The sequence below is a fragment of the Trifolium pratense genome, linkage group LG7 (assembly GCF_020283565.1).
Source record: "Trifolium pratense cultivar HEN17-A07 linkage group LG7, ARS_RC_1.1, whole genome shotgun sequence".
NCBI lineage: Eukaryota > Viridiplantae > Streptophyta > Magnoliopsida > Fabales > Fabaceae > Trifolium > Trifolium pratense.
In genome coordinates, this window is record NC_060065.1 from 31,666,150 (window position 1) to 31,692,492 (window position 26,343).

Below are 26,343 nucleotides of genomic sequence, written 5' to 3' on the forward strand. Positions count from 1 at the left end.
TTATATAAAGACATTATTTGAGCTTGTAGGGTGATTAATGTTGCCGTAACTTGTAATATAAGATGAAACCTTAAAATGCAAGCATTGTTGGTTGTGATCACAATTTTGTGTTGACATTCTCAACTCTCAAGTACCTTCATAATTTTAGTGGTTTATGGCTTTTTACATTGTCATTTCAAAAGTGGAGAAGATTTTAGTTTCCAACAATGTAGTTAGCAAATTTTTTATTGTAGTCTCTAAAAATAGGATATTTTTCTACTTTTAAATTTTTCTATTTCATTTTTTATCCTAATTTTTTTTCATACATAAGAGTTAGAGTTTGAATTACTAACCACCTACTTAAAAAAAAAAATCAAAATCTCAAATTCAAATTTGATAGTTTTTCAAAAATTAACTTTTACTATATAAAAAGTTTTGCAAGTAGCAACGCAGCTTATTGTCCGTATCGACTATTATAATCCACGTTTTGTGAATCTAATTCCCCTCCGGTTCTCTTATTCTCAACTTAGTTCAGTTTCATAAACAGATTTGTGCCACGTGTCAATCAAATGTTTCAATGCCTGAGATTAAATACATTTTTTTGATTCTTGATTTTGTGAGTCTTGGATCCCTCCATTTCTCTCTTCGTCGTCTCCGCCATATCCGCCACCGCAACTAGTCGCCGCCGCGATCTAACCGCCACATTTTCTCCATCCCACACAGTCCCACCGCTATTTCTTGCTTTGTTAAATGGAGGATTCTCCAAATCAAACAAACGAATTCAATGTAGGCCAACGAGTACATGCATCTGGTGATTCAACAAGAATTGGCACAGTTAAGTATGTGGGAAATGTAGAAGGCTATTCAGACACATGGGTTGGAATTGATTGGGACTATGGAGGAGGAAAACATGATGGATCCATCAATAATGTTCGCTATTTTCATGCTAAATCTGAAAAATCAGGTTCATTTGTTCGTCCTAAGAATTTGTGTAAAGGGATTTCATTGCTTCAAGCTCTTGAAAAAAGATATCGAAGTAACTCTACTAAAGATGAAGAGGGTGAGTTTATCTCTCACTTTAAACTCATTTTTTCCGGTGTTCTAAGACGCCGCCTATAGGCAAAACTCACACATTAAGTTCTGTTTGCCAAAAATTAGCAGATAGCTTATAAGCTATATAATAGCTGATAAATTTATAGCTTATGAACTAGCTTATAGCGGTTAAACTAACCGATTGAATGTGTAGTGTTCCGTAAAATTAGCAGTTGAACTAACTTGTAAATATGAATGACATAAAAAAGATATGTTCCATTAATATTTAATTTTTTCTAGTAAGATGAAAGGGGTAAAATTGGAAGAAAAAATGATAAGCCATGAATTAGCTTATCAAAATGAGCTTCAAGCAATGAGCTCATATGCCATAAGCTCAAAATTTGGCATTACCTCTAAACAGAGCCTAAGTGATGAGAAGTGGAGAATCGCGGGTTTGAATCCGCGTCTCATCATATGAAATGTCGGGCAACTTTTTACCATCAGAGTTGTACTCTCTACTATGGGACTAAATTAATTTCTATTTATGCATGTTTATATATATTTTGGGTACGTGGAAGTAATGTATGATTTTATTTTATTTTTGCAGAGGAAATGTATGTTCTTTCAACTAGCAACAAGAAAGTTTCTATTGAATTATTAGGTACAAGTGAAATTAATGATAAGTTAAGTCGATTTGAGGAGTTGACAAATGCATCATTGGCATATATGGGTGTTAGTTCCCCTGGAATTCCATGTGAACTTAGTTCTACAGTGCCGAGTAAGCTTAACTCTATAACACTCCCATTTCTTTGCTTATAATTGCTTATATAAAGATAAATGAAACATCAATCAAACTGAATTGGTTGTTTTTATGAATTTGTTAACTGAGGGTTGATAAAATTGTTGTACTATTACTGAATTGGTTGTTTTTACTTGGGTTAAGATAAGGGTTTTAAATAGAGGGCGTGGTAAGTTCTCAATTGAGGTTGGCTGTCATTTCGGTAACATAAAAAACTGTTATGTCGCGGTACAGATTGTGGACGCGGACTTTAATTTAAAAACCCTGGTTAAGATGCTTTTCTTTGAAGTTACAATTGGAAACTTTGATATCTCTGGTTTTATCCTCTAACTTTAAGGCATTATGAATATAGGTAAATAATTCTCTTTGTTTTTTGTTGTTGATGCAAAATCCATGTTTTGAAACTATATCTTTTCTGTTAATAGATATAAAAGAACTTGATCTGTCCGGGAACCTTCTTTCGGAGTGGAAGGTATGTTCTGCAATGCAACTAGGTTTTGTCTACTATTCTCTCCTGGCTACTGCTGCAGCTTTGAGTCTGCTTGCCATTTTGCATGGCCCGCCATGTTTTTAGTGATTCATCAAAGTAATTGCCAGTTAATCTATTGTCATAATTTTTTTGCAGGATGTTGGCATCATTTGTGAACAGTTACCTGCTCTGAAGGCTCTCAACTTATCCTACAACTTAATGTCACCATATAAATCTGAGCTTCCATTACTGAAAAGCATCCGTGTTATAGTTTTAAACAATACCGGTGTAGATTGGGAGCAGGTTTCCTTCTATGTCTTTTCTCAACAAATGTCTCTTACTTAGATTTCATTCATGTTTCATTAGGAATTGCTAAATATTGCCTTTGTAACTGGACAGGTTGAACTGCTTAAACAGTCATTGACAACAATTGAAGAGCTACATATTATGGGAAACAATATAAGCAGAATAATGGTATGTTATATTTGGTTCAATAACAACATGCTTGTTAAATATGTTCGTAGCTGTAGGCTCAGATGTCCTCCCCTAAGTATGTTGGCTTACTTAGACAGCAGTTTAATAAACACCCGAAACTAGCGATACCTTCAAGTACCTCTGAGCTTGAACTTCTGATGCTCTATTTGGGGCACATAAGAAAATGGTTTCCTCCTTCCCCTCACTTCCATTTAGAATAAAGCAAAATGCAGAAAAAAATCTCCCAACATGGGTGCCGTGCACCACTCTGGTGGAATTTTAAGTGATGGTAGTACAAAGGAAGCCTAAGTAGGGAATAGCATTGTTGATTTCATCAGTTCTCATCCTATTATCTTACGCCTAGCCCTCAAAAGTATCTTGTTTATCAGGGGATAAAAATTGTATCTAATTATGGCAGTTATATTTGGGATTTGTTAAACATGCATTCTCTTTTCTGACACTGGCTTGGATCTGCTATGCTTTCACGTTTTGACATTAAAAATATATGAACTTAGTTAATATGATAGGTTTGTATTTAGGTTTTCGTTTTCATGTTTATGTAGCTCCACTACTTCTTATCAACTTAATAAAATAAATCATAAACAATTAATTTTCGTTTTTCTGTTCAGCCTGTGTCATCCTCTATGGTTCAGGGATTTGATTCTCTGCGACTGTTGAATTTGGAAGATAATTGTATAGCTGAATGGAGTGAAATCATGAAGCTTTCTCAGCTAAGATGGTTGGTAAAGACAATTTTTGTCCAGTTCTATAATGCACTCCCAATTAGTTTAGAATGATGTCATTTTAACTTTTACGCACATCAATAATAAAATCTTCATCCATGTGGGTTGAACCTAATTTTTCTGCTCATTACTGAATTTAATATCACTTGACATTTTAGTCACCCAATTATTGTTTCTGTGAACCACTTATTGCAAGTGGTCAACTTCAACATGATACTGTGGTTGTATAATTAAAGTGAAATGTTGTCAAATCACATGTTGTATCTGTATCACTAGAAGTAGTAATTGTATCTTATTCTCTGGCATGATACTGTTGGTTAGATTTGTTTTAAAGATGTTGAATTGATAAACTTTTGAAATTATTATGTTTTGTTTCAGTTTGGAGCAGCTTTATTTGAACAAGAATTGTTTGAATTCTCTCTTTTATCCTGATAATGGTTGCCAGTATTATGAATCCGAAGTTACTTCCTGCAAGCCCTTTCAAAATTTGCGCTGCCTTCTGTTGGGTAATATAACGCTATCCCCTTGATAAGATCATCATATTGAAACGCAATGTCAATTGTGGCTATGTGCTGACTTTAAGGCTTTCAATTATCACACAGGTGACAACAACATTAGTGATCTAGCCTCTGTTGACTCGTTAAATTTGTTTCCTAACTTGGTGGTAAGGTTTATACTGTGAATTATGAATTATGCTTTGCCTATTTATTTTAATTCATGATTATGCATGGCATGGATTGTATCTGTCTATCATTTGATTGAATTATTACCACTTCTGATTCCTGTATAATTTTGTAGTTGTATGTGTATTTTTTTGGGTAAACCATAGTATCCTCTTTGTGCAACTGTGGAGACTAATCCTTTGAGGTAAATGAGATCCATTTAAGGGGTTGACCTCTCCCAAATTTTTCCATACGAACCGATCAGGGATCGAACCTTAGACCAAGTAGTAAAGATATCCAAGCATCTACCACTTATGCTACACTATATTGGTTTTTTTCAGTTGTATATTACTCACTACAAGTCACATATAATTTTTTATCCCGAACTGAATTTTTGCATGCAGATTTTCTTCTGGCTTAGTGATTAAATTGAGAATAAAAAAAGACAGTTATTGATGTTTATTGTGCATATCATATTATTTCACTGTACTCTTTTTTTAACAATACTTCACTATACTCTATGTTCGATAATACTGAACAACAACATAAGCGGATTGGATACCCTCTTGCAAAAATGTAGAAATAATAACCTGAATTTGATAAAAGAACACACAAAGAAACCATGGCTTCTAATCTATCTAATTATCTAACATTGAAACTTCTTTTCTTTTCCAAGTTTCCTCTGAGAAAGTAAATAGTCTGTTTTGAACAACTTTTTTCCCTATGTCACCACTGACACCACAGAGACTATTCTGTCCTTTGTTTTTCTTATTCTCTCCTCTGCTTTCCCTTTTACAATTTTATTTTGCCAGAGTGTGTATGCTTACTTATGGTAGCTAGATTCTATACTAATTGTATATCTTTAATACCAATAAAGGATATCAGGCTTTCTGGGAACCCAATAACTGATTCTACGAAAGGTGGGGTTCCAAGATTTGTTTTGATCGCTCGTTTAGCAAAAATTCAGATATTAAATGGGAGTGAGGTATGACGAAAGATCTCTCCATTGCTTATGTGCACCATTTATATACTCTTTTACCAAATGTAATGGACTCACATCGAATTAACCTTTCAGATTACCTCTCGTGAAAGGAAGGACTCTGAGATTAGGTACGTTCTTCTTAAAACTATGTGCTGTAAATATGTGATAAGCAACTGAAACATCCTTACAGATGATTCATTCCGTCTATTGTTTGTCAAAGGTTTTACTTTATAGTTGTTTAGTAGTGCCCTTAACTTCATTATATTGGACTTTTGTGTTGCTCCTGTTTTTTCTGATAATAGTTCTGGTATTTAATATATGTATATTTGAACTGCATAAATTTCCTCATTGTAGACATGGCTTGTTCATCACCCTGCAATTTATCAAATTCATTCATTTCCTTGTCATACCATTCGAAAGAATAACCTCTTTTAAATTACATGCATAAGGTGCTACTTCTGTGTTTGGTGGCTGGTCATTACTTGGATACCTCTCCTTGTCAATGCTGGTCATATCCTGTATATCATTGTTTTTGCCATTCTGGCCATTTACATTCAATCAAATATCCTTGTAAAAGATGAAATTTTTCAGGACCATCTTTGACTCTATCATCTTATGTTTTATTTATAATTATTATTCAGGTATGTTCGGCTTGTGATCTCAAGGTTGCATGCCAGTCCTGAAGAAATCAAACAGCACCCCAGGTAAATTACATGCAAGTGAGCGGTTATTGGGACCTTTTCTCTATGATCTATGTTCAGTATGTGCTGTGAATTTATGATGACTAGAGAAAGCTGGATGAAAATGCTGTTCATAAATCAGTAACCCTTAAACCCTGGGTTCTGACAAACAGAGCATTTTCTTTCTTCCTTTTAAGACAAATGTTAGTATAGTTAGTATTATATTGGAGGCGAGGATCAAAGTCTCTCCCTCCTTATCACTTGACTCCTTAATTCTCACAATCCAACCACCAAGGCAAACTTATATCCCCTCTAATTAAGAACAAATATATAAGAATAGTTCAAGGGGATTAGATGTTCAAGGGGATATCCCCTCCATTGAAATTTAGGGGATTAGATGTTATAAAAGACAACTCTCCAATTGTATTAGGTTTTTATTTTGAGCCTACCTCTTCCTTATGAAATCGGCTTGAAAGTGAGGTGTGTCACTCTTTATAAACTCATTTCAGGCCTTATTTTTATTCCAGGTGGGACTTCAGTTTTTCCCAATGAATTGCAGCATACCTTTCTTCTCTATTGCATCAGATGTACCTAAATGTTGAGGGCATTTCCATTTTAAAAATGATTTAGAAAATTGAAATTAGGATCTAGATGGGAATATCAAGCAATTTCTATACCTCGTATTGCAGTTGTTTTGTGGATGTACTGATGCACCATATTACAGGTTTTCCGAGCTTAAGAATTTTTATGGAATCGAGGATCAAAAGCCTTTAATTGGAGCAACTGGTGGCCCACAAGCAATCAGCTCAGGATTCTTGTGTATGGACTCATGCTAATTTTGTTCGTCAGCTTATTTTTCTGAACTTGCAATAGTTTAATTAACTTGAATAGAGATTAATGCAGCTATCACTCTGAAGTGTGTTGGAGCATCCATGGGTGAGAAACAACCAATGACAAAGAAGCTACCAGCAACAATTACAGTTAAGTATCAATACCTTTCTAGTAATATAATGTCGAGATTTCGAGTCTATCAAGACTTTTAAGAAATCCTTCTGATTACATCGTTTTTTCTTAGGTTGGCAAGCTAAAATTTCTATGTGAAAGCTTTTTTAAGCTCAAGTCCATGAAGCTAAAACTATTTCTTCAAGAAGAGGTTTGTTTCTATTTTAAGAATAAACTATGCTATTTATTATCACGGTTGTTTGCTTCAAAATTATTTGTTTCATGGATTTGAATTTTCAGGGATCTCCATTGCCCATGCTACTTGACAATGACGCGTCATCTCTTATGGACCACGGGGTTGGCAATGATTCAGTTATCCTCGTAGATGAAGATAGTTGATTAAAATATCCAAAAATAAAATAAAATTGTGAACAGCCTTATGGTGTAATCTATATACTGTTCTGGTTAGCGCGATTAATCTCATATGAAAGTATGAGTTTGTAATTGAAAATGTATTCTGTTAAGTAGGTCACAAGATTTTGTTAAATTCATCATTTTTTTTTTTGACTCAGTTAAATTCATCATTTGAACTTCTTATTTTTGGGAATTTGATGTACTATATGACGGGAATTATTTTTTACCCCGTGCTCGCTTTATTACAAAATAGCTTTGCTTACTTTGCATACAATTCAGCTTCAGATGTGCACCATTTCCCTGCGCCAGTACAATATTCTCATGAATACTACTCAAACATTTTGTGTCTGTGAGCGCGAGTACTCCTCTCCAACATCATGCAGCAAATTAAATTATTAATCTGAAATTCAAATTTAGGTTAGTGAGTGCTTGCATCGTCATAAATTAAGTTATCTTCATTAATTTTATAAGACAACAAGATAAACAAGAAACTTCAATAGGAAGTGAAGCAGAAGAATTGAGTCTGAAGGATGGTTTTGTATGAATGAAATGTTATCTTGACCGTTGGATCAATAAAATGGATGAGATATTAAAAGTCATGGCAATCAAATAAACTTATTCTCTTCCACAATGAACTTGCATTTAGAATGTGTTTTTACAGAACAAACACAAGGAAAAGAACAAACTATAAACACATCATAGCACCACAAAAACTTCCAAACCAGCCTCTAAAAAACATGTTATTTTTCGGTTTTGAAAAATCGAGTTAAAAATAAGCAACGAAGAAATTACTGGCCGAGTCGCGGTTCGATACGGTCAAGACGTTTCACGGCACTACCCAAATTGTGCAAGGTATACAACCGTGAAGTCCCCAGGATAAAACAGCCAATTTACTGAAAATACCGTTCTCTACTGCATTGTAGAAAACGGGCAGAAAAACACCTTCAATGGTTAATGAACCGGTCTAGATTGATATACAAATATCAATTCGAAGCGGCAACAACCACTTTCTGAAACAACAAGAAACAAGAACTTTCAAACGGTACACATAGAGAAAAATAATTTTAATAATTATTTTTTCTTTCTGGATATTAAAAAATATTCTATCACCAAGCCCGATCCGAGCCGAACGGCTGCGGCGCGCGCGCCTGTGTGATGTTTAGCATGGTATACCCCGTTTACAAAACTGGGTACCCTTTGGAGCGTACCCTAAGTACTGACCTTCTAGTATATAAACACTACTAAATGTGTGTCATAACCAATGTCTGAATCAATTTGAAATTTTTCAAATTCACACGCTCTAGCTCTTTCGTCTTTATTTCAATACCAATTATCATCATACAAGTTGTTAACTTGTTCCAACATATCACACAGCAGAAAACAACACAGATGGTGTTTTCAGAGCTGAATGCTCTCTCTCTCTCTCTCTCTCTCTCTCTCTCTCTCTCTCTCTCCATGGTAAAAAACCCCATGAGCAAACTTCCAATTTCTTCCATTCCTCTTGATTGAAGCCTTGCATGTGTGAAATTATTGCTCAATATCACTTGGTTGAACCGACATGAATGGATTTTTTGAAGGAATCAAGGCACAGACCAGATTTGGAGGAATAGAGAGAAGCTTGAAATCCCCTTTTTCATCAATTCTTATTCTCTCAACAAATTACTCAGGTGAGTTCTTCTTTAGGCCCTGATTTTAGTTAGGTTAGGATGTTTGGAGTACTAGTAAATTTCCACTTTTTACTCATTAATTTTCCCCCAGTTTTAAATTAGTTTAGTGAAATAGAAAATATGCGATGATCGTGAATAATATTTATAATTAGTTATAGAATTTAGCCTAAATGAGAGGTAATTAGAAATTACCCTACATTCCTCTTTAGTAACAACCTTTAGAAATTTAATTTTAGGGGCTGTTTAGTGATGAGTAGAAATTATATTAATCACTCTCAATAATGTTGCCGCCGGAACTGTTGGGATAAAATGTAGATTTTAACAAGTTTTAAGTCATAAAATAGTTAACAATTTATTAATTAAGGCAAATGATAGAATTAGGGACTGATGAATAAATATATGAGAATGTATACTGTGTTATTAGAACTGTCTGGTTTTGATGGATTGCAGGTACCTGGGGCTGCCTTAAGCTAAGGCATAAGCCTTAAGATAGTGAATTTTTAGACAATGATTAAACTAGTGCAACTTCAGTTCTGTTCCAAAAAATTAAAGACATTCATAGCATTTGGAATCTCCACATAGTAAATAAAGTCCAATGCTAAGCCTATTATAAGCTTATGATATAATTAAGCCTATAAGCTTATGATAGGCTTAAGAGAGTAAATGATTAATTAGGATAAATAACCATAACTTTTCCCTTGTTGTGATATGATATAATGTTAAATCAAGGACTTCCACGACTATTACTTAAAATGAGTAGATTGATAAATATAGGTTTGAAATTGGACTGGTGCTGTAGTTATTATGCAGGAATTGCGCATAGAAACTTTTAAGTAGTAAATAGGACTTAATTCTAGTCTAATTTATAGGATTAGGAGAGTAAATTACATTTAAGGTCAAAGATGTAAATATAGAATAGCCGTGAATTAACACACTTGTTCCGGTACTAAGACTAGTAAAATATAAGCTACATTGTGACCTTACGTCATAATAAGTCCCTTGTTAAGGTTTAGATTTATTTCATAGGTTTAGGGAATTAATATGATAATCAAAGTTCGGTTTTATAGACAAATTCCCTAAAGAAATAGCAAGAGATTTCTTAGGGTAGTAATAATTATTCAAATATTTGATGTAGGAGGATTTCTTCTGTATATTATTATTTTAGTTAGATTTAGTTTTATTATATTTTAGGTTGATTTCTTATTTTTATATTTCACCTAGGTTAGTTATTTTTATATTTTAGGTAGATTTGTAATTTTTATTTAGCAGGTTTGTTGTTTTTATTTTTACAATCTTTTAGGAGATTTGTTAATTTTATTTTTCACTCCTATTTAAACTAAATTATTGTAGCCTTGAAGGGAACCTTTTGATTCAATAAAAATACAGAGATTTTTCTCAAATTTGGTGGATTCCAAATTACTCTTTCGGTGGACTCCGAAACCCTATTTTGACAAGTTTGTGCTTGCGGCTTGTCTTTATCAATTAGGTTTAGCGTTTTGCTAACCTAGCGCTTCCGTTCTGCGTCAGTTGGTATCAGAGCAGGTTTCTCCTGTTCTTTTCTAACGTGATCAGATGGGAGATCAACCGGTGACGAAAGCAGAGTTTTACGGTGCCATGACGGCTTTAACCGCGGCCATCACAGCTCTGACAACACAGGTGACAACGTTATCCAACAACAACCGAAACTACAACAGCAATAACAACAACAGAAACAGCGACAACAACCGCAACAACCCATCTATTGATGACTCGAGTTCTGAGGATGAGGAAGTTGTGTCCGAAGAGGGAGGTGAAGAGAATCCAACTAGGATAAAAAAAATTGTCTTGTGCAAGTCTGGCGATCCACAACTTGATGTCGACCTACCTGTGGCGGCTCCATTTAAGCCAGATGTATTTGTGCGAAATCCGGCAACAACCTCACCGCCACTAGAACCTCCGGACACAAGGATGCAGGCGGCGACTTCCATCTCAGCAAAACCGCCGCATCATAACCGTCACATTGAACTCAAGGATTTGCTTATAGATTGGGTTCAATTCGGATTTTACCTTAAATCTTATGGTTTAGGCACTAGCTCAAGCATGTTAACTGAGTTGGGTCAAATACCCTTTTGTGATAAATTTCAAATTTTGTGTTCTATCTTTGAGCAATGGAACCCCGGTGGTTATTTGAATGTGTTGACACGAGACAGGTCCTCTCACTTCTTTCAATGGGATCCAGGAGGGTGGTCTCTTGTTCATTGGAGGAGTCAACCTGCAAAGGAAGCTCTTTATCAAAACGAGAACTCGGGGTCGAGTTCTTTTGAGGTAGAGGAGACTGATGTAGGAGGATTTCTTCTGTATATTATTATTTTAGTTAGATTTAGTTTTATTATATTTTAGGTTGATTTCTTATTTTTATATTTCACCTAGGTTAGTTATTTTTATATTTTAGGTAGATTTGTAATTTTTATTTAGCTAGGTTTGTTGTTTTTATTTTTACAATCTTTTAGGAGATTTGTTAATTTTATTTTTCACTCCTATTTAAACTAAATTATTGTAGCCTTGAAGGGAACCTTTTGATTCAATAAAAATACAGAGATTTTTCTCAAATTTGGTGGATTCCAAATTACTCTTTCGGTGGACTCCGAAACCCTATTTTGACAAGTTTGTGCTTGCGGCTTGTCTTTATCAATTAGGTTTAGCGTTTTGCTAACCTAGCGCTTCCGTACTGCGTCAGTTGGTATCAGAGCTGTGATGGCCGCGGTTAAAGCCGTCATGGCACCGTAAAGCTCTGATACCAACTGACGCAGTACGGAAGCGCTAGGTTAGCAAAACGCTAAACCTAATTGATAAAGACAAGCCGCAAGCACAAACTTGTCAAAATAGGGTTTCGGAGTCCACCGAAAGAGTAATTTGGAATCCACCAAATTTGAGAAAAATCTCTGTATTTTTATTGAATCAAAAGGTTCCCTTCAAGGCTACAATAATTTAGTTTAAATAGGAGTGAAAAATAAAATTAACAAATCTCCTAAAAGATTGTAAAAATAAAAACAACAAACCTAGCTAAATAAAAATTACAAATCTACCTAAAATATAAAAATAACTAACCTAGGTGAAATATAAAAATAAGAAATCAACCTAAAATATAATAAAACTAAATCTAACTAAAATAATAATATACAGAAGAAATCCTCCTACATCAATATTAGTCACTAACTATAATCTAGTAGTATACTTTTCAGTTGATCAAATGCACTTAAAATGTAAGGTTATAATATTCCATCAATTGTATTGGATATATGTACATGTACGATAAATAAGGCCAATAACGACTGGTGGATTTCACAGTTACCGAAATCCAAATAATATTGTGAGCATAAGTTCCGTGTCTGATCTACATTTATATCTGCCAGACTAGTAGGCTTCCCGAGAACCGCTCATCTCGGGAAGCTTTAGAAATATTAAACGACCAAGATAAATTAAATTTTGTGTTACACTTTTATATTATGCAGTTAATATATGTTTCATGAAGACAATCTCCCTCGATCAACTGACAGGTTAAGACTCGGGTGTACTAACATCTAGGTGTAGTAGGAACTCACTGAGACAAGTAGGTCTCATTCCTCATTATTTTGTTTCAGATAAGTAGGTGGGTAAGGCTAAGGGTAAGAAAGTAGCCGTATAAAGAGAATGCTTGGAAATTTTTTTTGGGTTTATCTGAATATCTGATCTTTCATGCATGTGTCATGAGACTACGTCTTTGGAACAGGAATTCTGATTGTAATTCTGTTGTGTACTCATTTATGTCTAGTTAAAATACTTATTGATTAATGAAATGTTATAAATTTGTTTCTTTAAAAAAAAATACTTATTAGACTGATGTATTTGACCAATTTTTTTGTAATTTTAATGTATTCTGTGTCAGTTATGTATGACCGATTGAAAATTCTGGACAATTTAATTTCGGCGTTATACTACTTCTGTTATTGAGTATAAGCACATATTAACAGGGCTGTTCATTTTATATAATGTTGACTTGCTTCCACATGGAGATATGAGCTTATTACTACTTGATAGTTCATGAGTTTAATTTGTTTTGTTTAATTAATGAAAGATATTGTTAGAAATCTACATAAAATGTTCCTGAAATTCTGGTTTAAATATGTTATGTAGGAGTGTGAGATTCTTTTCTTGTTCCTGATGTGTTGGAATATAGTTGCACAATGAAGCCCTTCTCTTACTTTCTCTTGTGTGCTTGTTTTTATTTGATTTTACTTCATTTTTAAATAAAAAAATTATTTCCCTTTTTGGAAATTGATTCCTTCCATTGTTTTTTCTTGTTCTTTGAAGTTGGGGCTTGTTGAATCAGTCAAAACAGAAAACATGAGCGACGAGTCTAAGGCTTACAGAAAGGCTACAGATCTCTTGCATCAGCTGGAGGTTATCCTTGAATCGGATGCACTAATGTAAGGTTTCGTGGTTTTGTACACTAATATTGTGACCACCCTAATTGTTGATTCAGAAACCTTTGGATTTTGTGGCATTTGGCAGTGGCACTGAACTGCTCTACCTTGTTCGATATCAAAAAATTAGGAAGTTGCCTTTCATATGGTTGAAATTAATAAAATGATAGCCGAAGTAGTTGCTCAAAATTTGGAAGGGATATTTTTTGCACCTTTTTGTTAAATACTATTGGCCACTGCATGCATGCATTTTATTTTCTTTAGTTTATCTGTTGGTGCCGCAATATGCTAGTGTATGTCTTGAACCTGTGTATATGTTAATCAATACATTGAGCTGTCTTCTCTTCTTGCTTTAGCATGTTCATCATAGATGTTTTATAGTAGTAGTATTTTTTGTTTTTATAAAAAAGATGCCAATTTTTATTTAGTAAATATCTGTGAATTTCACTCTAAGAAGTCTATCGGTAACGCAAAAATGTTGTTTAGATATAACCTTTGATTGTTAGTATAACACCCTGTTAGCAATCACTTCATTTAGGTAAATCTTGATTGTTTGTTGCTTGGTTTACCTAAAACTAAAATTTGTTGATTCTTCTAAAGATGTTTTCCCTTATGCTTTTGGATCCAGTGATGAGCTAGGGTTTATTCATCCATCCCAGTTTTCCTTGTTAAATGAAGAATCTGGCATTTCAGCTAATTTATCTGATGAAGCCATCCATCAATCAGCAGACAGGATAGCACGCTCTGACGAATATTCCAACCAAGAGAAACTATGCTTCTGGAACAAAGATCATAAATTGGGAATTTCAACTCATGTTCTTCTACCGTTATATAAAGCTGCTAAACATGCATTTTTTACGGCATTTAAACAATACAAGATGTGTGGCAATCAATCTGACAAAGTTGGGATTTCTTTACCTGCTTTAGCATCCCATGATCATCTTGAAAGTATACTTTTGAGACATAGTAGGTCTCTTCTACTGCTAAGCTGTGATTTTATGACTGCTTGGAATTGCAGGTTATCTTCTTATCTATTGATATTTTCTATATGATATTATTGGCATTTGTAAGTCAACATCATAAGTTGGAGACACTTAAGAAATTGTTTTCAGATGCTCACAAGGAACCAAGATAAAAATATTAAGGCTTAAAGTTGACTCTCGATGCACCCATATAATATGAAAAATCTATTGTATTTCTCCCAAATTTTCTTACGTTGGTCGTGGTATACTGGGAAAAATCCAAGTACCACATAGAAAGAAAAAAACGGTCTTAAATGATTTTATGATGAGTGGCACCCTGCACGTTACAAACTGGTTTTGTAAGGATGAGTTAAACTCAATATAAAAACCTAATCTTCTGTCAGAGCCTATCGATATGTGTCCTTTCATACTATGACTCATGAGTTTAATCTCTGTAAATTAGATTAGTTATATCATATGTCACCTTTGTTCTTAAAGATAAGTATTAAAGTGTTCTCCTTCAATCTTTTGACATGCTCTTAGACCTCGTAAGCTCGTTCAATTGTTATCTTATGCCTTTCTCTCTTTTGCTCTTTCCGTACCTGAATAAGTATATTTCACCACATATTAGAAATTCTGGATTGGTTCATAAAAATGATAGTTAATTCTAATGATTATTTTTTTTTTATGGATCAGAAGTGAGTAAAATACTATCTCTCTAGGATTTTCTTGAAAATTGAGCTTATTTCATGATTTTCTTGGCCAAGGTTTTGAGAAATCATTAGTGTGATTTATTTGGAGATCTTGTGATTTTGTAACTTTATCTTTTGTTTAAAAACATCATTAATGTAAGGAAAGAAAACACACGAAAATGGAGAAAATTGCTAGAAATTTGATATTTGTTAATATCCTGTTTCTATGTGTGCATATTGCAGAAAGTTATTAGTGTCCAAGAAGAAGCAGATCTCGATGTTTTCAGACGAACTTCTACTGTCAGAACTTGTGCTCTCGTGCTCACCCAAAAGTGAACAAGCTTGGAGTCATAGGTATTATGCAGGATAAATATTTCTCAGATCGAGGAGTACTAATACACTCGAATTTTGAATACTGAATTTTCTTTTGACAAATGTTTTGAATTCCGATTGATCCTAAAGTTTTTGAACATTAATAACTATCTAATGCATACAAGCATTTTATCTAGGCGATGGGTGATCAAGTCAATTTCCGCAAACTGTTCAAATTTCCAAGAGATTTTGGGAAAAGAATCTGAGTTGGTGGAAAAAATAGCTGAGGTCTAAATTCAGTTCATAATTGCATTACTATTCAAATTGGAACCGTTTTCTAATGTTCGTTTAGTTGATTGGCCATTTTCTAATGTTCGTTTAGTTGATTGGTTTTCTTGCCCAAGTGAAGGATAATTGTTACTATATATATAGTATTGGTTTTCTTACCCAAGTGAAAGAATCTGATGAGTCAATCCATTTGATTTTGCATTGAAAACATTAATCTTCATTTTTACCCCTTTCATTTTCAGAGATCAAAGATGAATTATCGTGCATGGAACCATCGTTGCTGGTTAATCTCATACATGACTAACGAACAGGTATTGATCTATGGTATTTTTATTTTGGCAAATTGTAACTTGTATGCTTCGCAACATAATACTGGATTAAATTACATACAAAATTAATGAAATCCACTAGCAATAAGTTGTGAAAAGGTTGTGGTGTTGTGCATGTTGTCTCAAGCTTGGTGTTTGTGTCTGTGTTCGTGCATCATAGTGAATTATATAAAATTATAGTGAAAATTAAAAAGGAATGATCAAATAATTAAATATACAATTCTTATTCACTCCAAATGAAATGACTTGTCAATGATTTGATTAATGGTTCTCATGAAGTCTAAATTAAATATGTGCTTATTTAGGTGCTATCTGAGATGAAGAAATCCAGAAGTTGGGCTGCACTTCATGTTTCTGATAATTCTTGCTTTCATTATCGCAGAGTAAGTTTTGATTTAGTTGTTTGATCCAGATACTGATTGTTATAGTTTACACGATTTATACGCCTTTTGAGTAAGAAGACTTTTAATACGTTATTTGATGTGATTGAGATTTAGCTCTTTTGACAATTATAGCTTCCATCATATTGCAGCGGCTACTGCAGAAAATTGTGAAGGATCGAAGTTACGCAGAAGAAACTGCATCTTATGGTCATAATGCTGATATTGTCCAAGTAGTGAAGGTAATAGCTTTACTCATTTATTTCGTTTATTGTATATGATCTGATGCACTTTTGATTTAGTCTTGTCGGAAGGACCTATGATTGAAGCCAGACCTTTGATTATGATCTAGTTGTCAAATAAGTAGCGTGTGTTGCAGAATCTTCTTGATATTTGTAGTATGTGTGGACTTAATTTTGAAAAAACTTGAAATATCCATTGTACCACTTGTATCATGTGTCTCCACCTGGTGAAACTTAGAAAGGGAAATAAGAACTCTACAGATTAATGTTACTGTACCATACTGATGATTTTTTCGAACTTGTATAGCTATTACTACTCGTATACATAATTTAGTTCTCGTAACTATGTCACAGTTATGATTTGTCAGGACGAACTTCATTGGAACGAAACATTGATAAAGCGTTACGTCGGAAGAGAGGTAGGCAACCAGTGTATGTTTATTATTAATTATACTTACTAATTACTAATTTATCGTTTATCACTATCATTAGTAGGCTGCTAAAAGTGATACATGGATAATGTTTTTCTACTATAGTAAATTGTTTTAGATGGTTAATGTTTTTCATTTTAAACAGGCTCTATGGCTTCATCGTCGCTTTCTTTCTATGTGCTGGATAAATAGTTTTCCAACTGTTTCTAGTGACGAATCCTACCATTCCAAGGAGGCAACTAGCATATATCATGACTTTGGCACCTTTCTGCAGAATGAATTATGTCTCCTTCAAGCCTCAACTTTTGCTGATGATGATTATGGGGATTTCCAAGCACAAGCCACGTATTCCGCGAGTTACATACTGTGGTTGAAAGTGGTATGTGAATTTTTTTTCTTAGACTTTCCATTTTAAGACTGGTTATCTAGATTACTTGCTCAGGCTGTCTTAAATATGTTATGTGCATCAGCAAGTGCCGAAGCCTCTCGAAAATGAGCTCCTTGAGAAGATAAGAGAGGTAGATTTGAAGACCTTATTGGATAAGTCATGCCCAGAGAGATCCTCTCTATTCAATTACTTTATGAGCTATATAGCTATGTGAGAGAGTTGTTCTATCTCTTCCTATTACACAGAATTGAAAAAGCTTTGGCAAAATTAGATAACTTTCGTCCTATTCCAGAATGTAACTGTGAAGTTGCAAAGCAATTGATAAAATGCGTGAGTATAAAGATGGTGATCAAGTCATTCGTTTTTTGAAATGTCAAGGAGACAATTTTCTTCTGTTTACAAGTCTTGTTGAAGAAGCCTTGACTCATCTATCCGATTCCTCATCAACCCCTGACCGATGTAGAGAAAGTTCAGCCGAGGTATAAGCTCTTGCTAAGTCGAAGAGATCCACTTTGCCATCTATGCCGCTCACTCCCTTAATGACCAATATTTAGCCGGTAGATTCCAAATTGTGCAAATGGATCCATTCCCTAATTTTTGCAAGGTGTCATTACTTGTTCAACAAGACATGTTAAAATCAGGTTGGTATGTGAATAGTATGGTCCGTGATCTGAATGGATAACATTAGATTTTTATATTGAAAGTTATTGTAAAATTTGTTTGAGTTGAGAAATATTGCTCTATATTTAAAGTATTTTACAACCTTATGTCTTTTCCGTATACAACTTAGATTTTTACAATAAAATAGATTAAAGTTAAGGAAAACAAAGGGAGTGAAATTCAAGCCAAGGATTAATTGTACTGCTACTTTAACTAAACAATTGAAATACAATTTTTGGGCATGTTTTTAATTTTTCCATTTCAAGGGGAAGACAATGTTAGATGCAAATGAAGATGTGTACATTGTAATTTGGAAGATTAGTTCAACAATTCACTTAAACTACTATGTCTAGATAAAATAATTTAACTACTATGTCAAGATTTCACAATTTTTTATTTTTTTTGACAAACCACAATTTTGGTCTCTAAGATGATTCACCGACACATTAATCTCTAAATATATCAAAATCACAAATGCATCCTTAGTATCACTTTTATTAAGAGTTTAATTGTTGTGCACCGTCGGTGTAAATATTTTTTACACGTACATCCAATGACGCGTTGCCAAATCATTTAATGAATGTGACACTTCATGTGTTTTTAATTACCATACATGATGTGTCGGTATATTATTGGACGCATGTGCAAAATAACTTTAGACTGACGGTGCATATAAATTAAATTCTTTTATTAATACTAATTTTATAGAGTAAAATTGACTAATGAAAAACACATTTGAGGACCTACCTAAAAAATATATTTGAGAACCAAAATAACTATAAATGAGACGCTTATAAATATAATTTGCAATTTGAATACATTCTGAAATAAATATAAAAGCGAGATATACTTCCAAACACCAAAATAATTTTCCCCCTTATATTAATACTAATGTATAAATAAATTATATAAAAAAAATTTAATAAAATAAAGGGCTCAATATGTTTTTCCTCCATATAAATATCTCATATTTCGTTTAGTCGTCTATAAAATTTTTCAACAACTTTTGAGCCCTAAAGTATATAATGTCATGATTTTTGGTCATACTTTTCAGTCAACTCGTGAAAATCTTAAAAATTTCGTGGTCATGTTTAGTACATCATAGAAATCTCTCTAGCAAAAGTTTAATTTTTTTTTGACAGAAAGTTTAATTTTTTTTATAACAAAAGATACTAAATATTAATTTTTTAGATTTTTCGCATAAAAATTCATAAATAATTCATCTCGTTAAAAAATTATAAATTTTTAGATAAAATATTCTTATAATATTTTAAACATAATACAAAAACCATTTAAAAATATGAAAGTACACAAGAATTTGATTAAAAGTAAAAATCAAAAGTTGTAATAGAAAATATTTGAAAATCAAAAATTGCTGAATTTTTTTATTATAAGATTAAAGATAAAATTCGAGATATTTATAATAACAAAATCTTATTTAAATACTCTTATAAAAAAAAAATCTTATTTAAATTTAAATACTCAGTTAAAAAAAAATCTTATTTAAATACTACCCGTTGTAGATTGTTAAAAAAAAATACGAGTCGGTGTTTTTTTTTTTTCCTTTCTGATTATAAATAGGACTCGACGTAGAAGAAACGCATTACTACTATTCAATTCACGCTTCCACACAGCACACAACACTATCACTCATAAATCATAATCGCTCACTTTGCGAAAGAGATAGTTTCTTGGATTAGGTTTCTTTTCTTTGTTATCAATTCTTCATTATCAATCTTTCTAACTGTGAATTCAATTCAATTTCATTCTAATTCATAATCGATTCATTCCATTGCCATTTGTTTTCTCTTCTCCGTCAATCTTCATTAGTTAAACCCTAGAAATTCCGTAAAATATACGCAGAGAATCACTATCGTTATTTTAGGGTTTCATGTTTCTGCTACCACTGCTTGATTCGATTTGAAAGTGAGATGGATCTTTAATTACTCTGATATCCTCTCAAGTTTTGTAATGTCGCTCGTATGAATTTCGTTTCTGGTGATTTTTTCTACGTTTCGATCCTTATCTTTTTGAATTTTTTCTTATTGATTTGACTCAATTTTGTCTTTGGTGAAGTGAACTCACACTGTCTCAATTTTGTATTGAGATGCTGTTTTTGATGACCCTAACGATATGATTATCTTTACCAAAAATGTGATTTACGATATGAATTATTTATTCATGTATAATCAGGATGGTATACATGGAAGATTTCATGGTCTAAATGCAATTTGAATATGAATGTTTTATTCATAACTTGAAATGCAAGTTGAGATGACCCTTGATAACAAAAGATGGTTGTGTGCCTTGGTCCCTTCGATACAAAATTGAGTTGTCCCTCGATGTCCCTAAATTGAGTTTATGTCCCTCTGTCCCTAAATTGAATTTATTTCGCGATGTCGCTAGAATTGATGGTTTGAATGTAAATTCAATGTGAATGCTTATTCATAACTTCAATAGACCCTTGGTGGTGGCTTGGATACAAATTTGAATATATGTTCCTCGATGTCCGTAAATTGAATATATGTCCCACGACATCCCTAAATTGAATATATGTCCCTCGATGTCCCTACATTGACTATATGTCCCTTGAAGTCCCTAAATTGATGTTATGTATGCACTGATGAGAACAAGTGCTCGAAAATTGTGTTCATCAATTACTTGAATGTTGGAATTTAGCACAGAACAGAGATTGCGTTCTGTTTCAGGTCTGATGCAGGCCGAACCTGCGACTGCTTCAGGTCTGATACGGTCTGGTGCTTTGCAGAATGCTACCGCTGCTGAACCTGGTGCGGCAAAGACAAATTCAGCCGCTGTTAATTGGAAAAGTCCGACTCCGAGGCGATTCAAATGTAATATCGATGCATCCTTTGCGTCCCATTTATATAGAGTTGGGATTGGAATATGCATCCTTTGTGTCACATTTAAATAGAGTTGGGATTGGAAGATGCATCCGTGACAAATTTGGTCAATTTGTGCTTTCAAAGACGGAGTGAATTTCCCTTCTTTGTGGAGTGGATGTTGGTGAACTTCTTGGTGAGTATACTGTATGTCCCTTAATGTCCCTGAATTGATGGTATGTCCCATGACGTCCCTAAATACAATTTATGTCCCATGATGTCCCTAAATTCAGTTTATGTCCCTCGATGTCCCTAAATTAAGTTTATGTTGCTCGATTTCCCTAAAATTGATGGTTTGAATGCAAATCCAATGTGAATGCTTATTCATAAATGCAAATGAAAGTGGAGAAGACCCTTGACGCCTTAGATGCAAAATTGAATATATGTCCGTAAATTGAACATATGTCCCTTAATGTCTGTAACTTGAACATATATCCCTCGATGTCCGTGACTTAACATATGTCCCTCAATGTCCCTAAATTGAATATATGTCCCTCGACGTCCCTAAATTGAATATATGTCCCTCGACGTCCCTAAATTGAATATATGTCCCTCAATGTCCCTAGATTGAATATATGCCCCTTGAAGTCCCTAAATTGATGGTATTGTATGGATTGATTATCCAAGAGTGTGCTAAATCGGTGAATCTTGATTATTTAGTTGCATTGATTGGACCCTAAGGAATTGTTTAGTTGCTGGACCCTAAGGAATTGTTTAGTTGCTAAAACAATCTAATACAAGTCTTTGGATGATCGTGATGAGATAAAAAAAAATTACCAAAAATGTGGATTACAATAAGTTGTTTCGTTGTACAGGTAGTACTACACTTTGAAATGGAGAGCTTTAGTTCTGATGTACTTACAGCAGCTACATGCACTGCTGCCACTGCAAAGGACTATCTTTGAACTATTAGGATTATTATATGCTCATAATTCTGCCCTGTTTTGGTTTTTTAAAACTTTTTGTTGTCTATTATGGAGTTTATGTGAACAATGTATGGGAACAAGTGTTGGACTCAAGATTTACAGTCGAAAATTGTGTTCATCAATTACTTGAATGTTGGGATTTAGCCCAAAGATTGTGTTCTGTTTCAGGTTTGATGTAGGCAGAACATGCGACTGCTTCGGGTTTGATACGGGCCGGTGCTTTATAGAATGCTACCGCAGCTGAGCTTGGTCAGTGTAGACATATTCGGCTGTTGTTAATTGGAAAAGTCCGACTCCGTGGTGATTCAAATATAATATTGATGCTTCCTTTGTGTCGCATTTAAATAGAGTTGGGATTGGAATATGCATCCTTTGTGTCACATTTAGATAGAGTTGGGTTTGAAATATGCATCCGTGACGAACTTGGTCAATTTGTGCTTTCAAAGATAGAATGGATTGCCCTTCTTTGTGGAGTGGATGTTGGTGAACCTCTTGGTGAGTATATGTCCCTAAATTTACGGTATGGCCCTCGATGTCCCTAAATTGAGTTTATGTCCCTTGATGTCCTTAAATTAAGTTTATGTCCTCAATGTCCCTAAAATTGATGGTTTGAATACAATTTCAATGTGAATGCTTACTCATAACTTCAAATGTAATTGGCGCCTTAGATGCAAAATTGAATATATGTCCCTCGTTGTTTGTAATTTGAGTATATGTTCTTCGATATCCCTAAATTGGAATTTATGTTCCTTGAAGTCCCTATTTTCGTAGATGGGTCTCAATGGATTCCAGGGTATTATAAGGCAAATCCTTCAACTTTTTATATTTGGGTTTTGGTTTTGGGCATGCTTTATTATCTTTAAAACCAATCATCTTATCAAGCATTGTATGAAATTAGTCCATTAACTTACTCTGTTGGAAACACGATGAAGAGAGTGGTGGTGGTTGGGTCTTCAGTTTTGGTGTTCAGGAATCCAGTTCGACCTCTTAACAGTCTTGGTTTTGCCATTGCTATTTTTCGACTTTTCTGCATTCACAAGCTACAGCTGCAAAGAAAATTGAAGGTAAAAAGAGAGGAAATTTTAGAAAATGAATACTATTTGATTTGATTATTTTAGTAGTACTTTTAGCCATGGTAGATTTTTAAACATTAAATAAGATTTTCCATTCTTGTTTCTTTTTAACTATTGCTGTGATTTTGCTGTTGATATTTCAAAGCACTTATTTTAATATGGTTTATTTTCAATAATTGCTTCTTGCTTGATTTATGTTAAGTCCTGTTTGGATGAACAACTTAATTAAACACTTACAACATAAATGGTAATTATTTAAGTGTTTATGTATAAGCTATTTCTATAACAAAGGATAAAATAAAGTCAAACTGTTTTTCTACAAGTTGTAAGCTGTTTTCATAAGCTAACATTTAGAGCTTATAAATATAAGCTGAAAACAGCGTATGGAGATGTCATAAGTTGTTTTCATAAGCTTTATTAAAGTCTCACAAGTGTTTAACTGTTTATGCCAATAGATAAAAGAAAACTGACTGCAATATATTGATTAACTTCATTGTTGCTTTACTGCTTCAGTAAGCTAATGGGAGATTCACTTGTTAGTTGAACTTCTAGTGACTGAATCTTATGTCTATCTTAGCGCAGTGGCTGGATTGTATCTGTGTAATTAGATGGTCACGGTTTCAATTCCTGAAATCAGCCTCTTGCAAATATAAGATAAAAGGCCATCCCGTAATCGAGGTACCTTTGAGGAACCAAGCTGTTTTATGTCATCCAAGTTTATTTCCACTTTCACATTGTTCATCTTATTCTTGCCATTGTAATCACAGTTAATATTCTTGAGCCATCTTTTACTTGCTTAAGATTTGTTATTACCTACTACAAATTTTGAAGTCCAATTTCTAACTTTGTGACTGCTCAACGTAATTTTTTTAGTGTGAATATTTTCCAAATACTCACTACTTTAAGTTCTCCTTACTTTCAAAGTATCTGGTTTTTTTTTTGGTGTAAAAGTATCTGGTTTTCTTTTGCTTATATTATTAATTAATAATGATATGTCACAAAGGGATTTTTTTAGTGCAACGGTTGGATTGTTTTTGTGTAACTAGATGGTTACGATTTCGAGTTGTGAAATCAGCTTCTTGCAAATGTAAGATAAAGGCTATCCTGTCACAGAGGCAGCTTTAAGGAACCGAGCTGTTATTGATCATCAGAAGTGAATCGAGTTGGTATGTGAATTTCGTAATTAGCATTCTGAAAGCTTCTTGTTGAACTAAAAAGTTCCTTGCTAGTAATGTTCCACTTTTATCGTGTGCTGCTCAGATATTGTTATATAACTTACAACTTGATTTTGAGTTTTGTGATATCTGATCAAACATTTCATACTCCATCTTTGGTCTGTGTGAGGTTTTTTCATGTATTTTCTGCTCTTACTTAATTTTAGGCTTTCTTGAATTTTAAGCTTAGTAGAGTATTTCATAAAGTTGATATATTGGTCAAGGATTTCAGGGCATAATATTAATGCAGTTAGGATTCACAGTGAATTTGATTAAATTATGATAAAATTATGATGACACAATGATTTTGTTGAAGTTCTAAAATATAACTTTTGACAAAATCATGGCAGCACGTCGTGACTCTGCCAAATCATTAAGAATCCAAACATGTACTTAGTTGCGATGTTTTGGAGTAGCAAATCGCTTTGCATCATCAAATGAAACTAGCAATTAGGAATAACTAAAGACAGATTAAAGTACTTTAACACATACTATACATTAAGTTGCTTACTCTACATCACAAAATCTCCACTTGAAACAAAGCCTGAAAACCTTTGGCAGCTTTCTGCTTGGCCATATCAGTGTAATGATAAGACTAATCTGTATTCGATTTCATTGTGGCAAAAATAGATTTTGTAAATTGTGCTGAACAAGAGTATGTTTGGATCGGGGTATGTAATGAAATGTAGTGGGGTTGTTTTTTGTTTGCAACAATAACATGTTCATCTTGATTATCCAACAATGTGCTACATTGGTGAATCTTGATTATTCAAGCCTAAGAAGGCTAAGTTGGATGGTAAGAAATTGTATAGTTGCTAAAAGAATTCTCAAGACAAGTATTGAGATGATGTGTTTGGATGACCCTAACTAGATGAATGTTTTACCAAAAATGTGGTTTACAATATGAATTCTTTATTCATATGTAATCAAGATGGTATAGATGGAAGATTTGATGGTCTAAATGCAATTTGAGTATGAATTTTTATTCATTACTAGATGACCCTTGATGATGATATTTCCACAATGGTAAATTGGGAAGATGACCGTGTGCCTTTTTGCCTTAGATGTAAAATTGAGTATATGTCCCTTGATGTCTCTAAATTGATGGTATGAATACAATTTCAATGTGAATGGTTATTCATAACTTGAAATGTAAGTGAGATGACCATGGATGTGATTTTATACATATGCACGTCGAAACGACCCTTGGTATAATGACTATATGATGCTTTTTGTATAATGATAAATTGGGATGATGGTAGTGTGCCTTGGTGACCAAATATGCAAAATTGAATATATGTGTCCCTTGACCAAATATGCAAAATTGAATATATGTGTCCCTTGATCATTGTGGCATAAATAGATTTTGTAAATTGTGCTGAACAAGTGTATGTTTGGATCCGGGTATGTAATGAAATGTAGTGGGGTTGTTTTTTGTTTGCAACAATAACATGTTAATCTTGATTATCCAACAATGTGCTACATTGGTGAATCTTGATTATTCAAGCCTAAGAAGGCTAAGTTGGATGGTAAGAAATTGTATAGTTGCTAAAAGAATTCTCAAGACAAGTATTGAGATGCTTTGTTTGGATGACCTTAACGAGATGAATTTTTTACCAAAAATGTGGTTTACAATATGAATTCTTTATTCATATGTAATCAAGATGGTATAGATGGAAGATTTGATGGTCTAAATGCAATTTGAGTATGAATTTTTATTCATTACTAGACTAGATGACCCTTGATGATGATATTAACACAATGGTAAATTGGGAAGATGGCCACGTGCCTTTTTGCCTTAGATGTAAAATTGAGTTTATATATGTCCCTCAATATCTCTAAATTGATGGTATGAATACAATTACTACACTTTGGAATAAACAGAGCTTCAGTGTTAATGTACAGATAGCTTCTGCAAGCACTGCTGCCATTGCAAAGGCAGCATAATCTTTTAACTGTTAGGACTATTAGAAGTCCATAATTCTGCTCTGTTTTGTTGTCTTTTATGGAGTTTATATGAACAACATATGGAAACAAATGCTAGACTCAAGCTTTACAGTTGACAACTGTGCTCATCAGTTACCTGAAGGTTGGAATTTAGTGCAGAGGTCGCGTTCTATTTCCTGGTCCAATGCATGCGGAACATGCGACTGCTTCAGGTCTGATGCGGGCAGAACCTGTGACTGCCTCAGGTCTGATGCGGGCAGAACCTGCGACTGCTTCATTGTCTGATACAGGCTTGTGCGTTGCAGAATGCTACG

General features: G+C 33.7%; 2 protein-coding genes across 5 annotated transcripts; both read left to right on the top strand.

Annotated features, from left to right (window-relative positions):
- Positions 1 to 586: 586 nt before the first annotated feature.
- Positions 587 to 7,426, top strand: LOC123899332 (tubulin-folding cofactor E). The gene is made up of 15 exons (XM_045950442.1): positions 587 to 1,039; positions 1,619 to 1,789; positions 2,236 to 2,282; positions 2,436 to 2,582; positions 2,679 to 2,753; positions 3,383 to 3,492; positions 3,875 to 4,002; positions 4,099 to 4,160; positions 5,036 to 5,143; positions 5,234 to 5,268; positions 5,782 to 5,844; positions 6,545 to 6,639; positions 6,724 to 6,800; positions 6,896 to 6,973; positions 7,063 to 7,426. Exons 1-15 carry the CDS (start codon positions 730 to 732, stop codon positions 7,159 to 7,161), a joined length of 1,605 nt encoding a protein of 534 aa, XP_045806398.1. The 5' UTR covers positions 587 to 729; the 3' UTR covers positions 7,162 to 7,426.
- Positions 7,427 to 8,436: 1,010 nt separating this feature from the next.
- On the top strand, positions 8,437 to 18,075 carry LOC123898546 (protein prenyltransferase alpha subunit repeat-containing protein 1-like). Of its 4 annotated transcripts, none has more exons than XM_045949532.1 (12): positions 8,457 to 8,843; positions 12,996 to 13,071; positions 13,173 to 13,288; positions 13,914 to 14,303; positions 15,183 to 15,293; positions 15,449 to 15,539; positions 15,782 to 15,850; positions 16,174 to 16,251; positions 16,401 to 16,490; positions 16,859 to 16,909; positions 17,067 to 17,300; positions 17,392 to 18,075. In XM_045949532.1, the coding sequence occupies exons 3-12, from the start codon at positions 13,206 to 13,208 to the stop codon at positions 17,521 to 17,523; spliced, it is 1,329 nt and encodes a 442-aa protein (XP_045805488.1). In that variant the 5' UTR covers positions 8,457 to 8,843; positions 12,996 to 13,071; positions 13,173 to 13,205; the 3' UTR covers positions 17,524 to 18,075. The 4 variants fall into 4 exon arrangements, with proteins under 4 accessions (XP_045805487.1, XP_045805488.1, XP_045805489.1 ...); XM_045949533.1 differs by having other exon boundaries at positions 13,979 to 14,303; XM_045949531.1 differs by lacking the exon at positions 12,996 to 13,071 and having other exon boundaries at positions 8,437 to 8,843.
- The last annotated feature ends 8,268 nt before the right edge of the window (positions 18,076 to 26,343 follow it).

What these genes read in the sequence shown, in the direction of transcription:
- LOC123899332 (XM_045950442.1), top strand. Translation starts at nt 730, where the DNA reads ATGGAGGATTCTCCAAATCAAACAAACGAATTCAATGTAGGCCAACGA. An exon ending in CTCTACTAAAGATGAAGAGG is followed by an intron (nt 1,040 to 1,618) that starts GTGAGTTTATCT and finishes TTATTTTTGCAG; the next exon opens with AGGAAATGTATGTTCTTTCA. An exon ending in AGCTACCAGCAACAATTACA is followed by an intron (nt 6,801 to 6,895) that starts GTTAAGTATCAA and finishes GTTTTTTCTTAG; the next exon opens with GTTGGCAAGCTAAAATTTCT.
- LOC123898546 (XM_045949531.1), top strand. Translation starts at nt 13,206, where the DNA reads ATGAGCGACGAGTCTAAGGCTTACAGAAAGGCTACAGATCTCTTGCAT. An exon ending in CTTGAATCGGATGCACTAAT is followed by an intron (nt 13,289 to 13,913) that starts GTAAGGTTTCGT and finishes TTTTGGATCCAG; the next exon opens with TGATGAGCTAGGGTTTATTC. An exon ending in ATATTGTCCAAGTAGTGAAG is followed by an intron (nt 16,491 to 16,858) that starts GTAATAGCTTTA and finishes ATGATTTGTCAG; the next exon opens with GACGAACTTCATTGGAACGA.